Source organism: Sebastes fasciatus, chromosome 14, assembly GCF_043250625.1.
Source record: "Sebastes fasciatus isolate fSebFas1 chromosome 14, fSebFas1.pri, whole genome shotgun sequence".
In the NCBI taxonomy this organism is placed as follows: domain Eukaryota; kingdom Metazoa; phylum Chordata; class Actinopteri; order Perciformes; family Sebastidae; genus Sebastes; species Sebastes fasciatus.
The window spans coordinates 8751264-8767665 of record NC_133808.1 but is presented as its reverse complement, the minus strand read 5'-3'; the positions used below and the strand labels follow the sequence as shown (position 1 = coordinate 8767665).

At 40.1% G+C, this 16402-nt stretch overlaps 1 protein-coding gene and 2 long non-coding RNA genes across 5 annotated transcripts in view; 2 read left to right on the top strand and 1 right to left on the bottom strand.

Moving 5' to 3' along the window:
• The window catches only part of LOC141782345 (uncharacterized), a 221876-nt gene that overhangs the window by 196790 nt on the left and 8684 nt on the right, over positions 1–16402 (top strand). The gene's annotated exons all lie outside the window — the stretch shown is intronic.
• Positions 238–1402, bottom strand: LOC141782311 (uncharacterized). Its single transcript, XR_012597097.1, has 3 exons — positions 1117–1402; positions 840–997; positions 238–780 (listed from the first exon to the last, which is right to left on the bottom strand). It is a non-coding gene; the product is annotated as an uncharacterized LOC141782311 (long non-coding RNA).
• LOC141782333 (glycerol kinase-like) overlaps positions 2678–16402 on the top strand; it is a 22409-nt gene continuing 8684 nt past the window's right edge. For 2 of the 3 annotated variants that reach the window (XR_012597099.1, XM_074658572.1), the window contains exons 1-10: positions 2680–2991; positions 6427–6500; positions 7887–7993; positions 8155–8232; positions 9490–9569; positions 9942–10079; positions 10369–10478; positions 10927–10993; positions 13951–13986; positions 14842–14909. Coding sequence is in view for 2 of the 3 variants with exons in the window: in XM_074658572.1 (XP_074514673.1) it covers positions 2938–2991; positions 6427–6500; positions 7887–7993; positions 8155–8232; positions 9490–9569; positions 9942–10079; positions 10369–10478; positions 10927–10993; positions 13951–13986; positions 14842–14909 (812 nt within the window). In the remaining variant the exon portion in view is untranslated. Of the gene's footprint in view, positions 2992–6426; positions 6501–7886; positions 7994–8154; positions 8233–9489; positions 9570–9941; positions 10080–10368; positions 10479–10926; positions 10994–13950; positions 13987–14841; positions 14910–16402 lie in introns of all 3 variants that reach the window. The other variant, XM_074658571.1, reaches the window with a different exon arrangement.

Below are 16402 nucleotides of genomic sequence, written 5' to 3'. Positions count from 1 at the left end.
GTTACTGTTGTAAGCAGTAGCCTATACACACTAAACCTATTCCTTGTATTCAAACCATAAAGATAAATGTACGAGTTAATGTGTTAAAGTCAGTATCACCCTCACTTAAATTCTACAAATTCTATAACTCTCGTCCAACTTAACTGACAGGATGGGTGTCACATCCCTGGCAGACCCAGAATCAGCACCCTGGACAGCACTAGTGAGACACTGTGGTGCCAAGAACTACCTAAAATGACAGAAACCATATTTGGGAGAAATTTATTTGACGTGTACTTTGACTTTTTAGTTTGGCCCATGTTCTATCCACTAACATGGAGAGGACGGGATTTATGACCTATATTGCAGCCAGCCACCAGGGGGCAATGGAGATGTTTTGGCTTCACTTTTGGGGAGCTGTCATGTCGTCCATCTTTATATACAGCCTATGGTATGACTGTTCCTAAAGTGAGTAAGTTGTAACAGATGCAGTGATTTACATGCCTACCTTTTGTTTTTCTCCCCATGCAAATGACTCAAGTGTAACCGGAAAGCGTTTGATCATCATTTGTCGCCGACACTGATAGTCCTCTGACAGAACTTGATTGATCTTTTTAACTTGCACCTGAGAAACAGATAAGAAAAAAATGGTTGAATTGTTAAGTTAAAGCTCATGTAAGAGTTACATGATGATGTGTAATGAACTGGTAACAGCCAGAGCAACATACCCACTGCTCTGAGCTGAGGCTGGTGTTCAGAAGCGGGTTTGTCATGTCTCCACACGGTAAGCTTTGATTCCACCTGCATTCAAATTAAAAAATCCATAGAGTTCTTCTCAGTCTCTCTTATATCAGACTTACCTCACTCAGCACATCTGTAAATTGAGAGGAGGTGTCCATGTCCAGGACATGCAGCAGTAATATCCATTCTGCCTGCATCTCATCCCGTCCTTCTGTCTTTGTCAGCATCATTTTCATATTCCTGACAAAACTCGCTTGCAATTCTGATACGAGGAACTCTGTAGGATTGAACAATAACTCCCGTCATTTAAAAAGTTGGACAGGAAATGTACAAATCCATGGACACTACAATCATGTTACTTACAACAGAACCCACCAGAGTCCTGTTATTTCTCACCAGTGACTTTGTTGAGGATGATACGGCCCCAGCACCTCTGATGTCAGCTCAGTGAGAGGAGACAACATGTTTGACAGTAAAGCTCTCAACTCTCCCACCAGCACCTGTCCTGTTTGAGTCTAAAAAAAGGGGAAGATGAGGCAATTTGTTTTATACGCCACATTTCAACAAGTGCTTTATATTAAAATGTATAAAGCAACAAGTACAGAAGAATATCATAAACAAAATAGAACAACCGTCCTGTACAGTATAGTACAGTATAATATAAAACTGGGAAAAGAAAGTTCGGAAACTTGTGTTTGGTGGATTATTTCTCTGTTGTTACAATGCTAATGGTCATTGTATTTTACATCGTTGGAAAGCCTGTTTATTTACCTTCACAATGATGTCCAACTTGTAAGGATCATGCATTTGTGGTATGAGCAGCACAGCTGATTATGTGGGTAGCGCCCAAGAAAAATGTGCCAAAATGCTCTGCCAATGGTAAACAGTGTATTCTCATAAGGCTACCAGGAAGCCTGCAATGACTGCCCTTCACCGTCAGGCCCGTCTGCACTGGTGTCGACAACACAGACAATGTAACCTGAACATGTGGGGGAATGTCATGTTCAGTGATGAGTCCAGGTTCTGTCTGCGAAAGTTGGATGGCAGGGTGAAAGTATGGAGACGACGTGGAGAACGCTATGCTGATTGTTGCGCCGATTGAGTAACAGCTTTTGGTGGGGGCAGTGTCATGGTATGGGGCGGCATCTCCCTCACTGGCATTATTTTGATGAATTTTTAATGGGAAAAATATTCAATAACTTCACTTTTATAAAGTGTAGTTCCATCAAAATGTCTTAATTAGTTTAATAAGTATAATCAGGAAGAGACCATTGATGTGTGAAGTGATTGTGGTGGTACTACACTGCATAATACTGAAGTTATTGAATATTCTTCTGATTAAAAATTCAAAAGAATTATGCAAAATAATATTTTTTTCCAAACTAAATCTTGTAGTACAACTATGAGGAGATCATTGATGTGTGAAGTTATTTTGGTGGTACTACACTGTATAATACTGAAGTTATTGAATATGTTTCTCTTTTCGGCGTTGCATTTTGTAGACGGTCCCTGACCTCTCCTCTCTCAGCCAGCTGCACATAGAGACCAACATTATGTGTTATGTGTTGATTAAAATGAGGTTGTAGCTCGTTGTCTACCTTACTACGGTTAGAAAGAGATGTTGTTTGTGTTTTAACAACGTTTCTGTTATGAGTTATTGATCCAGGAAGTTTGAATCTGTCAATATCTTTCCAACTTTATCAAAGTACATCATCTAGGAGGCTCCGTACATCAGCAATGTGGACAGTCAGGACTGATTGGAGGAAGTGCTCTATGAAGTAACCCGAGGGAACGAGTTAATAAAAATGTTCTCCTAGGGGGCTCCGTTCATCCCTGATGTAACCACTAGAGGGTCTCTATGGGTCACTGTAAAACAATAACAGTGATGACGTGCCTCTAACCCTGATTGGACAGAGCGGGGCCGACGCCTTCTGACGAGCCAATCAGTCCTCAGCACGGGCCGGTCACAGGGACACACCGGTGTGTCCCTGTGTCCTCCTCAAGATCCATGTGATGATCCAGAGGGACTGTCTCTCTGTCCGTCCTGTTGGTCGACCTACCTACGTAACGTCCCCCCTCTCTTCAGAGGAGTCTCGGCTGCTGTTCAAGTGAAGCTCTCTCAGCGAGCCTCAGATCAACAGCTGATCGAGTTTAACTTCTTTGCTTTGAGAGTTTTATAACCGTCACTAGAGAAAGTACCGTTACCAGGACGTTACCATGGATCCACTGGTTGCTGCGATCGACCAGGGCACGAGCTCCACGAGGTTTCTGGTGAGTGGCACGTGATAGTTATCTAAATGTTTACATACAGTTCACACAGAGCCAGTGTCTGTACTGATATACAACTTCTGTTTTACTTTCCTTCGGTATTTGCTGGTTTGTATGAGCACATAGTTGACAACAAATAACGAAGCCTTCGACTGAAAAATACAACTTGTAACTTTAAAGCTGGAGTAGGCGAGATTAGAGAAAATATTATTAAAAAAAAGTTATTTTTCTAAAACAGGTCGATATATCCTGACAGTAGTACATGAGACAGGTAACCTGAAAAAAAATTCTCAGCTCAAATGTTTACAGAAACATCTAGTATTGTACTGTTTATCTGTAAAATGAGAAAGTTTGTGACCCCGCAGCCATGTTGAGATCAGCTGAGGAAATACCAAGCACCGCCTACCAACCAGAGCACAGCCAATAGGAACGCTCTCTCTCTGAAATGACCTGTGATTTTAAAGCCTGAAAACAGAGCCATGAGGAGGTGCAGGAGTCTAGTTTTCTCTCAGAACCCTTGAAATACAATATGTTGAAAGGTTATTATGGAATTTGTGCCCAATGATGCCAAAAATATACTGCCTACTGCCACTGAAGTGGAAGAGGGAGGGTAAGCAGAATGTTTTTGGCATCATTGGGCAAAAATTCCATAAAATTCAAGTGTTCTGAGAGGAAACTAGACTTCTGCTCCTCCTTATGCCTCTGTTTTCAGGGTTTAGAAAATCTAGCCATGACGGAAGATTTTGACCAATCACAGGTCATTTCAGAGAGAGAGCGTTCCTATTGGCTGTTCATTCAACGGAGGCAGCTGTCAATTACTCGTGAACTCCGACCCAACGGTCAATGCAGCGCTGATCAAATATTAATCAATATTCTGTTACTGTAATGCCTATTGCTGGCCACAAATGTTTTCAGAAACATCTTGTAGTGTACTGTTTAGTTGTAAATGGGAAAGTTTCTGACCCGGCAGCCATGTTGAGATCAGTTGAGGAAATACCAAGCACCGCCCACCAGAGCAAACTTTCTAATTTTAAAGCTAAATTTAATGTCATTCATTATTACGTTATGACACATATTGGCCATTGCCAAATGATACTGTCAACTAATTTGCAGCAAAACAGTCTGCAATAGTCGCTTTCTCAAAGCTAATACGAATAGCAATAAGAAAAACAGTGCAAGTAGCCTATTTAAGATGATGTTGCAGAAATGTAGTGCAACTGTAAAATAGTACACAGTACATTCTACATCCACACAAGACAAAATGCTTGTGTGCCGGAAAATATGAAATGCCACAATTCACTGTTAGTAAGAAATGCATTGCAGTGATGGTGAAGTAATAAGCAACTACGTAGAAATGTTGGTCACCTCGGTAATGTTTCCAAACCAATGTGTTGAATTGATTTATATGCATAGTAATAAGGATGTGCTACTATGAGATGGCAGTATTCAGAGGGCTGAGCATGTGATAGTGTTTTGCACTATGTGGTAAGTACAGCATTGTTGTGTAAAAACTAATTTAGTGAGTCAGTTTGGCTCTTTGCATTAGGAGAATTGCACATTGAAATTGAAGTTCATGACCCCTTTTAAAGTGAACTAACTAACTAACTCACCAACAGAGAGACTCATCCCATTCCTAGTTTTGTCTGTGTGAATACTGCAGACATTACATTTGCCATCAGATTTCTCCTCTTGTTACTTTGTTTTCACCGTTGAGCACAATGAGTCCTGTTGAGTGATACATTGTGGATAAAATTGGGCTTCCTCAAGTAGGTCAGCTGGAAGATTCAGACCTGGCACATGAATACAGCAGTTTGGAGCTCTGTGGAGATAAAAAGTTCAACTTGCTGTTAGATTTTCAAAGAAGAGATGGACAGGATGCCTCAGTAGATCTGGACACTGAACATTTCTGTGAAATCACAAGGGAGTCGTTGTTTGGTCTGATTCTAAATTTAAAACACTAGCTGCTTTTACGTAATTTATTGCCAGGTCTTTAATACAGGTCTTATAAGTACTACTCCTAGAGAACAATTATTATCTCACACCCTCTTAAAGATTTGCTGTTTGTGAGCAATGCATCCGAGAAAAAAACACATTTAGAACCATGATCTGTTGAGAAATACACAAATGCACATTTTACATTTGTAACCCAGCCTTTTTCATTATGCTGGGGAATATATATCTCAAACTTATGTGGTCAAAAATGATGGATGTCCACAGTAAACCGGTACATTGCTCTGGATGTTTTCTTAATTAGTTACCAGTTCTTTCCAAAGGGGCCTCGAACCCTTTGTGAGGTCGCTGACTGAATGCTGATCAGTTGACAAGCACAGAAAGTTAAACTTAAACCCGGAGGGTTGTTTGTGAGGTTCATCGCGGGACCCAAATGACGATAAGCGAACTCGTCTCTATAGTCATAGATGGTAATGATTAAGCCCTTGGCAGTGTTGAAATACATCCTCAACATAACTGAGCCTTGACTCCTGCATCCTGCAAGCTTTTTTCTGCTGTAGATTGACGGCAAATTCATTAGCCTTCCCTGACCTTTTTATATAGAGAGATTTGGTAGTGTCATTAAGACAATCTTGACCTTGGTTTTAGCATAACATGTAATTGTCAGGCAACACTTTATTATTGTATGATTCAAGTTGATTTACCTAGTTTGCATGCGTCAGATTTGTAGACTTTGAATATTTGTGGTGCAATTTTGGGCTCAGAGTGACATCAGGCCCAGTCATACGGTGTTCCTGTTTGCTGTCCAACTGCGTGACTTCAACGGAATGATACCTCTTTCCTTTGAGTGTCAAAGGGGTCAGCTGCAGCCTGTTTGTATCTGTGCCTCTGTCTAGTCTTGGCAGCTGTGAGAAGATCATAAAGTTTAAAGAGTTCGAGGTTGCAAATGTGGTTGGAAACTGCTTGTGGGTCATATGTTCTTCAAGGTTAATGCGTCCCAGTGTTTCCTTGTGTGGTATGTTGCTCGTAAAACGTAGCAATGTGAGTATTGTCTGCAGCTGAATTGTTCTGCCGTGCTCACAGGAGGGTAGTGCTACACAGAGGTTGATCCTATTACCTAATTAGAAGAAATGCTGACTTCTGTAGGTTACAGTAACTAACTGCTGCCTTGTGTTAAATCCCCCCCTCTGTAATAGGAAGCCATTCTTTCATTGGAGTGACGTCCATGCCAGGCACTGTGCCTGCTATGTGGTGGCAGGATAAAATCCAGCCAATAATAATCATCAGCTCCTCGCTCTCTGCCTCGTCTTTCTATCACTCACCACTGTGTCGTAATATATCACTGGAAAAAATAAAAGTTCCCCTCACTATTCCAGTGCTGTGCTATGCCAAATCATGTGTTGTCTTGAGTTTTTTTTCACAAGCCCACCCTTGTATCCTTTGTTTTACTTCTGTTCTTGGTCTCTTATGAATTCAATTTCTCCACAGGTGTTCAATGCAAAAACTGCTGAGGTGATGAGTCACCACCAAGTAGAGATCAGCCAGAGTTTCCCCAAGGAGGGGTGAGTTCTTCCAACTTCAATTATTCTCCAATTAATCGATTAACCGTAATAATTTCCCACAGACCAAGGTGACGATGTCAAATGTCTTGTTCTGTCTGACCCACAGTCCAACCTATAAAGACTAAGAGAGAATTTGAGAAGCTAGAAACAGTAAATGTTTGACAATTTTTGCTTAAATGACTAAAATGATTATTTGATTATCAAAAGAGTTGCTGGTTAATTTTCCATCGGTTGACTGATCGACTAATCGTTGCGGCTCTACTTCACAATAACACAATATTCGTAGATGCCGGGCTGCTAGGAAACTCTTTAAACCAACAGAACTATATTCTGCCGGTACAGCTGGTTGTACAAATAGTATATAGTGTGGATCGATAGTCAATATTTTAGCTATTCGCTAAACATCCTTCATACGGGAAATCTTTGAGTGGCCGGAAACTAATGTAAAGCTTCGGTAGGCAACAATTTTTTGCCAGCTTTAAGCCCTGTTTCAACCGCAGGAACTTTCCCCAGGAACTAGGAACCTTTTGAGGAACTCTTTGCGTTTCCACCACAGGGACCAGGGTCTAAATTAAGTTCCTGGGACATTTTCCAGGGCCCTTTTACCCAAGAAAGAAGGCCTTATCTTCGCAGGTCTTTAGACCGCGGTGGAAACGCAGACAACAGTGGGCTGGAGGGACCTTTTAGTTCATAAATGTAGTTATAGGGACTAAAACGTCCCAGAAACCTTTGGTGGGAACCTGGCTTTCATGTACAAAGAAATACTAAAAGATATAGTTTTAAATCCATACTAGCCTACAAGAGATGAGTTTCAGATTGTAACAACGGTGCCTTCCTTTTTCCTTTGAATGTTTTATTACTGGGTTACTGAGGTTACATGTAAGTGCATTTTAGACTAATCTCTTACTTTATTTGATGGGTGGAACATAATTGAGTCTAAAGTCCAGCTCTTATTGTACGCCCAAAAGCTGGCTTTGCTGATTCAGATGTTGCAGTCATTTAGTTGATGAACACCCTGCACAAAGTTACCAGAGGCCATATCAGGTCAGAAACATTGCAGGCTGTGTAAATAATTGACATTGGCTTGTAAATTAGGAGCTTAACAATTAGCAAACTCCAATCTTGGCTCTATGTTTTGTAATGGAAACAATGTCTGTGTGTAAATCCTGGTTATTCTTGCCTCAAGGCACACATATCCTGAAGCCACAAGTGATCAGTTTAGGTCATGTTACAAGGTTACATCATAACAGTTTCCTCTATATCAAACCCACTAACACAGTATAGTCTATTAACAACTACACTGTATGGTGATGATTTTGTTTACATCTTTGTGTCTTTTTCTCTGACAAGTACTAAACCGACATGTGTTTGTGATGTTTCAATCAGCTGGGTGGAGGAGGACCCCAAAGAGATAATGCAGTCTATCTATGAGTGCATGGAGAGGACTTGTGAGAAACTCCGCCAGCTCAACATCGACATCTCCAACATAAAAGGTGTGCACACTGTTGCCTATAGGACCACGCCTAACTGTGGGTGGAGATGTGTTAACCACACCTACACCTGTAGCTGGATCAGACTGTTAACCACACCTTACGGAGAGGAATGGCCAGAGGTGTGAGTTCTATTGACATTTCTGTTGTTGCTATTTTCTCAGCGGTGGGGGTGACCAATCAGAGAGAGACGACCGTGGTTTGGGACAAAGAGACTGGAGAGCCGCTCTACAACGCCATTGGTGGGTGCATTATACGTCTGAAAGAACACTGCCAAATATTCTTATTTATATATAAATTCTGTAATTTAATTATTAAATTTAGACACTGTAACAAAGTACTTGACATGGTTAAAATATATCAGTAGGAGAAACTTGTTTAAAATAAAAAGGAATGAATTAATAGACCGACATTTACAGTTCAACCAGCCATATTAAGTATTTTTCGTAAAGATTCCCTTTGCTACAATTTCTTTGGTTACATACTTGTGAAGTGTCAGATTTAACACGCCATACTCCTCAGCTGTAACATCTTTAAGATTATGTCATCTTGGAAAAAGCACAGCGCATGACTAGGTTGCATCAGATCGTAGTGTCATGTCCGTCCCTGCCCCATTACCCAGCATCCCACGTGGCAATGATTCAGTGTAGGAGCTGAGCACATGCAGACACCACCCACTCAATCATAGCCTGTGTGCTAATATTACTAGCAAAGAGAAGCGGTCATTCTTGCCCCTACTAAGGCCTTCAGTTCCAGCCTGACAGGCCGGTTTGTCTGCCAGCTGTTCAAGAATGCCATTCAGATGCAATGGGGGTGATGTGACGGGGGTTGGGTTGTCAAACATGATAGTTTGCATGACAATTCTTCAAGAGGCAACAAGGTCCAGTTGTCTAGCCTAAAGCCACCATGTGTAAAGATTGTGGATGATTATGAAATCTATTCTGATTGCATAAGTTTCTGTTTGTAGGAAATTGAGACAGGTAGGCAGGCAGGTAGCCCGTCCAATCATTTCATTCGGGTTGAATGAAATGTTTGGACGGGTTTATTACAGTCCTGCGACAGCCACAGATACTTTTCTTTCTTTCTTTTTTTTGTCAAAGCATTTGATTTATTGATTGATTGACTGTCGGGATATAAAGAGAATAATGTGATAGAAATTAAGGAAAAGAAACAGTTCTGCTACACAAAAGTAGGTTTATTTTTTTCTGGATTTTCTCTAATCTTTGCACTTTCGTAAAATATAACCTCTTTACAACTTTTTTAAAAATGGTTCAAATTAAACATTCTGAGAAGATAAATATCATTGTTTTTTAGACATGCAACCTGTGACAAGAGGTTGGGAAGCACTGCTGTAAAGGCAATACTGAAATGGTGTTGAGGGTGGCAGTCGAAAGCCGTACATGTTAATATACATTTTTTTTGCGAAAGGACAAATTCCTGTCTAATCTAGATATTTTCGGTTCCTGTGTGTAAGCCACACTCCTCTGCTTTGTCTGTAGTTTGGCTGGACCTGCGCACACAGTCGACTGTGGAGAGTCTCATCAACAAAGCTCCGGGACAAAACAAGAACCACCTCAAGGTGAGACAGATGGACAAGAAGTTAGATTCAGGCTGCAGCGATCAGAAATATGATCAGGACGAGCAGGTATAGGAAACATGGATGTATGGATGAATGTAATCCTTTGATTCTGAAGCGACGTACATGAAACCTGCCTTGGCGGAGGTCTGTGCTCTCCAAGTGCACTTCTAGTTAATATTATATTCCATAACTGCCATTAGATCTCCCTAATTGTTACACACTGGTCCTTTTAATTTTAGAAGAGAACTTTTTTTGATACTAAAATCAGTGTGGGTGGTTTAGCCTTTGGTTTTCTGATATTTGAGTATCTTCACGCTCCTTTTATACAAAAACAAACACTCTAATCTATATTTGTTACTGTTCTCTCTCCAGCACAAGACGGGCCTTCCCATCAGCACCTACTTCAGTGCAGTGAAGCTACGTTGGCTGCTGGACAACGTGGATGAGGTGCAACAGGCAGTGCTGAGTGAGCGAGCCATGTTTGGCACAGTGGACTCCTGGATCATCTGGGTAAGAGCTGTGCACCAGCCCTGGGTCAGGTGGAGCTCAGATAGTAAAAAAAAACATTCTTAACAGACTTTTCTCTTGTAGTTAACTGCACACAATGAAGTCTATTAACAATCTGGAAAATGTTGTGAGTCAAAGGTAGCACAGGAGAAGATGCTGTGCTTTTCTTGACATGCCAGAGGCGGTTTTAAAATCAAGATATGGAGAACAAATGAAACAGTTTCACTGGATCTACGCCCCCTTTTATTTACAACATTTGATGCACACTTAGTCCAGTGTTGTTTTCCCTCAGTGCCTGACGGGGGGCAAGAATGGAGGGGTCCACTGTACAGACGTCTCAAACGCTAGTCGCACCATGCTCTTCAACATTCACGACCTGGACTGGGATCCTGAACTCTGCAGGTAAACGAACACAGGTGCACACACACACACACACACACACACACACACACACACACACACACACACATTGGACCATTTGAGGAGCTCGTGAATAACTGCTTTTAACACACAGGCCTCAAGCATACACACTCTACTGAATGTCAACATAACTGGGTTTGATTGCAAGAAAACTCCACAAGGTGACTTTAAAGACTTTCAGCTTTAAAGGGTAACTTTGGTATTTTTCAACCGTTTCCCATGTTTTTTGAGGGAGAGCACTGTAGACAGCAGCCACAAAAAAGTGCTCATTTTTGCCACTGACAGGCTCAGATTGTTTTTAGTGTCTTTTTTATTAGTATTTAAGTGTCTGACAACATGATGGAAATGACCCTACAGAGAAATAAAACCTTTTTCCTACCTTTCTCTTGATCCGTTTTGTTATGACTGATTGCTGTTGTGCTGCTTCCAGGTACTTTGATGTCCCGATGGAAATCCTTCCCAAAGTCAGGAGCTCCTCTGAAATATACGGCTGGATGGTGAGCTCAGTTAACGTGTCTGTTCTGTTTCAGTGATACTGTTTGTTTGGAGATGGACCTGATCAGACCTGACCTACATGTAATCTCCTACTCATTAAAGAACTCCACAGTTGTAAATCTGTGTAAATTAAGGCTAACTATAATCCCTAAATATTCTTGTGAATGGTTTCATAAAGTATTTTAAAGGGGACATATCATGCTAATTCTCAGGTTCATGCTTGTATTTCTGCTGGAACATGTTTACATGCTTTAGTGTAACGATAAGGCCAGTCTGCTGTGATTGGTCAGCTGAACCGAACTCTTCGGACTCCGCTCCACCTCCGCTCTAACTAGCTTTGTTGAAGGGTGTGCCAAACTAGCCTCTAGGCAGGTATTATGCAAATGTGTTACTTGGTGACATCACCACGTTACAGAAGAAAAGGCGGGACTTCAAGTAAGGCGTTTCAGGCAGTTGAGGAGCAGTGTTTCTGTGGGGGAGAGCAACTCCCTTTGGCGTGGACTTTGGGCTCTGTAACTTTGCAGTCCTTTTACATGCACACAAACAACTATATAACACACTAAAGGAAAGGGACAAAGCACAAAAGCATAATAGGTCCTCTTTAATCACTGTAGTGACCATAGAACCTGATAAGATACAGTGTGTGATTCATCAGAAGAGCAGATAATGTACTGATGGTGTTGATAGTGAAGTAGCAAAGCATTTAAATGTGATTGTCCTTTGGAATTTACTTTGAATTATTCCTGCTTTACAGAAAAAGTATTTCAAATCAAAGACAGTCTCATTAAAGCTGCAGGAGGTAGAAATGGATTTCAGAAACATTTTGCAGTGCATGGTTTAGCTGTAAAATGAGAAAGTTTGTGACCCGGCAGCCATGTTGAGATCAGTTGAGGAAATACAAAGCACTGCCCACCAGCCGGAGCCATGAGGAGGTGCAGAAGTCTAGTTTTCTCTCAGAACACTTGAATTACAATATGCTGAAAGGTTATTATGGAATTTTTACCCAATGATGCAAAAGAAATGGTAGCCTACTGAAGCTTTAAGACGATTTATTTTTCAAATCATGATCCATGAAGAAGGATATAAAGAATTTGTATTGACGGGCTGATATCAGAGAAGGCAACGTGTACAATAGTCAAGGTGGTCTGCTTTTTAAAAAACAAACATACAGCTGGCTTGTGTAAGGTTTTACTTGTAAAGAAGGAACTGATTTTTGCCCTTTGTTTTATCACATGCTTATGGAAATATTTGTTGTTTGGGCGTGGAGTTAAACAGATTACAGGTTTAGAATAAGATTCCTTATTGTGGCCTCACTCTGATAAACAGCCTGATCAGATCCCATGTTGCTTTGTCACACTGGCAGATGATGTGATTGCATTGAACAGACACAGACACTGTTTCTGTTATTGTGTGTCTTTGTTTGTCTGTGCTCGTATCTTATCTCTTGACCATAACCCCGTCATCCACGTTAAAACTGTTTTCTGCCCTGCAGTCCAGAGGTCAGCAACGTGGCACTTTGTTTGTTTTCCTTGTTTTTATGGGTTTGCTTTACCTCAGAATATAATTATTTACTGTTTCCTCTCAAACCTCAAACCTGCCGTTAAAATAATACTGGAAGAGATGCCCTCATGAGAAAGTAGACCGGTTCTTTGGCTGTTAGGACGCTTGCTTCAATGTACAGTATTATCCTAATGTTTGCAAGAGCACATTGTAGTGGAAAAGTCCCTAATCTTGTATTGACATTGTGAAATTGCGTCAACTAGACTAGTGATACACATATAAACAAACTCTCTGCAGCTCTCTGCTGGTGTTTAACTGGCAACGGACAAAGGTGTTGCAGCTGATAAGGTGATAACTGTCCAAAGAAATGATCATCTGTGTGCACGTGATGTTGCGATTATACATAATAACATAATCAAGTCCCTATTAGGTAATAAAAATGCTCTGCCCTGACTGAGATGACTCTTTTCCAGTTTATACATTATTACTAGGGCTGTCAAAGGTAACGCGATAACGCAAATTCGTTTTAACACAGTCAATCTTTCGGAGGTTGTAGCTCAGTCAAGTTAGTGTGAAGATACTAGTATCATATGAAACTAGAAAAACCTAAGGAATACATTGGTACCAACCATGAAGTGAAGGATGCTTCATAAGGCTCCAAAATTGCACTAAATTTTGGCGAGGAAAAACTGGCATGACCATTTTCAAAGGGGTCCCTTGACCTCTGACCTCAAGATATGTGAATGAAAATGGGTTCTATGGGTACCCACGAGTCTCCTCTTTACAGACATGCCCACTTTATGATAATCACATGCAGTTTGGGGCATGTGATTATCATGCCCCAACAGGCAACAACACTGACAGCTGTTGTTGCCTGTTGGACTGCAGTTTGCCATGTTATGATTTGAGCATGTTTTTTATGCTAAATGCAGTACCTGTGAGGGTTTCTGGACAATATTTGTCATTGTTTTGTGTTGGTAATTGATTTACAATTATAAATATATACATACATTTGCATTACGCAGCATTTTTGCCCACTCCCCTGTTGATAAGAGTATTAAATACTTGAAGTAAAGTGGGCATGTCTGTAAAGGGGAGACTCGTGGGTATCCATAGAACCCATTATCATTCACATATCTTGAGGTCAGAGGTCAAGGGACCCCATTGAAAATGGCCATGACAGTTTTTCCTCACCAAAATTCTGTTATTTTAAGCAGTGAACCTTTCATTATTCATGTTAAATAAAGTCCTATTCTTGGATACAAATAATTAGCCTATTTCACATGTTTGATTCCCTACAATGTCCTGTTGCACCATCTTACTTGATTCAAATGTTTTCGATGTAAACATATGGTAGTATTTATTCTTGGCGTGTATTTTGTAACTCAGTTGCACAACAGTCATCCCGCAGTCATTTATCCAAACTCTAAACCTGTGTGTGTTTCTGTCTTCTAACCAGAAATCCAGCTCTCTTGCAGGAATACCAATATCAGGGGTAAGGCCTTTTGTCATGTTGTGTAACTTAATTAGAATGGTGCTATCTGTCTTTGCTTTGTGTTGCGGTGGTGTATGTTACACGTGGCTTTCCTCCAGTGACTAATAACCCCCTAGAACCCCCACTATACTTTGCCCAGGCCAATATTAACCTGTCACAGACATATTGTGCCAATGCATATGTCAGTAACAAGAAACTGATCTTTGGGCATCTGTACCCTGCACAGGTCAAATAGTTTTTTTGCACACCACACACTTCTTCATTTAATATTTTTTTAGTATAGATTATTATAGTTATATTGGCAGTATTTTTATATATGTGAATCTTATTCTCATATATTTTTTGTTGTATTTATTGTTTATAGTTGCTGCTGTAATTTAATATAATTTCCAGTGATGTTTGCAGTTAAAAATGTAGTTTATTTTTCAATGGTAAAATGTCCCATTCAGTTCATATCTTGATCAACCTAATTTAAGGTTAGGCAAGTTTATTTATACATCACAATTCACATCAGCAATTCAAAGTGCTTTACACGTGAGCTGATAAAAGAATCATAGAAGAATAGAATAAAACAATAAAAAAGAGGAGTGCATTCTATCAGTGAACAAAAAGGCATCATTATCAAAACTGTTTTATTTAAAAAAACAAGTTATTTCAACTGGTATATTGTTGTTGGATTAAAAGACAAAAGTTAAATATTGATATCAGGCTTTAGTTTCAGGTTGAAGCTTTGTTTTGTCTGTTTTCAAGCTTGAGACACTGGGTGATTTTTGGGGGGATGTACACACTTCTGTGTGTTTGTGTGTGTGTGTAAATGCATACATGGCCCTCTAACTGCAACCTTGTTTCTCTTAGTGCCTTGGCGACCAGTCGGCTGCTCTGGTTGGTCAGATGTGCTTCCAGGAAGGCCAGGCCAAAAACACGTAAGCCATCCACCGTTGTCTTCATTTTCCCTCTTTGCTACATTTAGCGCGCTACACTGGTAGAATGGTTCATCCTTCCTGTTAGTGTTGAAACAAGATGCCAGCTGAGGTGCCAAAATTACATAACATTAGAGACCGTCTGATGCATGTAAAACATGTTGACAACTGTTTTCAGTGGAGAGCAGCTAAAGCTATTTTGCTTTGCATGTCATGATGTAACTATATATACGAGAGAAGAAGTGACTCAAAATTAAATTTTATTATTATTTTCAAAGTGCTATCATCTCATCAATATGTGTCTAAATCGACCTCTTATTTCAATTTTTTTATGTTCTTGGGTTGTACGTCCGTCCGTACATTCTGTTCTCGTTAACGCGACATCTCAGGAAAGCTTGGAGGGAATTTCTACGAATTTGGCACAAAAACGTCCATTTTGTACAAACGTCTGATTAGATTTTGGTGATCAAAAGTCACGGTGACCTCACAAAACACGTTTTCGTCCATAACTCAATAATTCATATGCTGATTATGACAATTTCCCACAAATGTCTAACAGGATCAAATGATTAATTGATGACATGTTAAAGTGCAACTTGACTGGTTGGCGGAGGCATACAACCATGAGGCAGTGATTCTAGTTTTATGACGACCGCTGTAGACTGAGAAACTGAAGTATCATGGATAGAGAGGATCCAGAACCTGGAGTAAACTCTTGTAAACTGTGTATTTATGGAAAAAATTAAACTTAAAAAGTCAAGTTAAATCATTTAGAATTAAAAACAAAGGAGAAGGAGTTCCCCGGACAGACCAGTGGGGATCAGTGATTGGCTGCAGGCCTCCTCCCCTCCACCACAATGAGAGCATATTCACCGACGACTCTGGGCAGACGTTAACTCCTCTCCCTTGAACAAAGACTCATCACATTTGTCATTAGGTTCTTTTTTGGGGAAAAAAAGTCACAAAAAGAGTTCTAAAGTTTCCAAATCTAGCGAGAAACATGATTAAATCCCAACGTACGGATAGTAAGTTGAGTTTTGCGGAATAAAGATAGCTAAAAGGCTTTAGCATTGTAGAAAATTATAAGCCTTTATTAATATGAAATTCAGATGTGGTAGCACAAAGGCAGAAATAAGTACAGATGAATAAGGAAATAAATAATAATAATAACAATAGTAGCAGGTATATACAACTAGAATACGAGTAAAAATAGAAACTAAAAAAGAGCAATCAAAGACAAAGTTACCAGGAAAAGTGACAATGGTGTGGTTAATAGCAGCGAGTCAGCAAGTCTAGCATATATGTAAACACTTAGTTTTGTCTGTATTAATATATCAACATAATAGAAATATAATCTTGTAAGAAAAATCAACTTCATCAGCCATAAATGACCACAGAGAATTGTGAGTCTCCATCATTCAGAGATAGAGTAACTTTATTATTTTCTCTTCTCTTCGTCTTGAAGGATGTCATCAATCCTTCAGTCACAGGTCTCT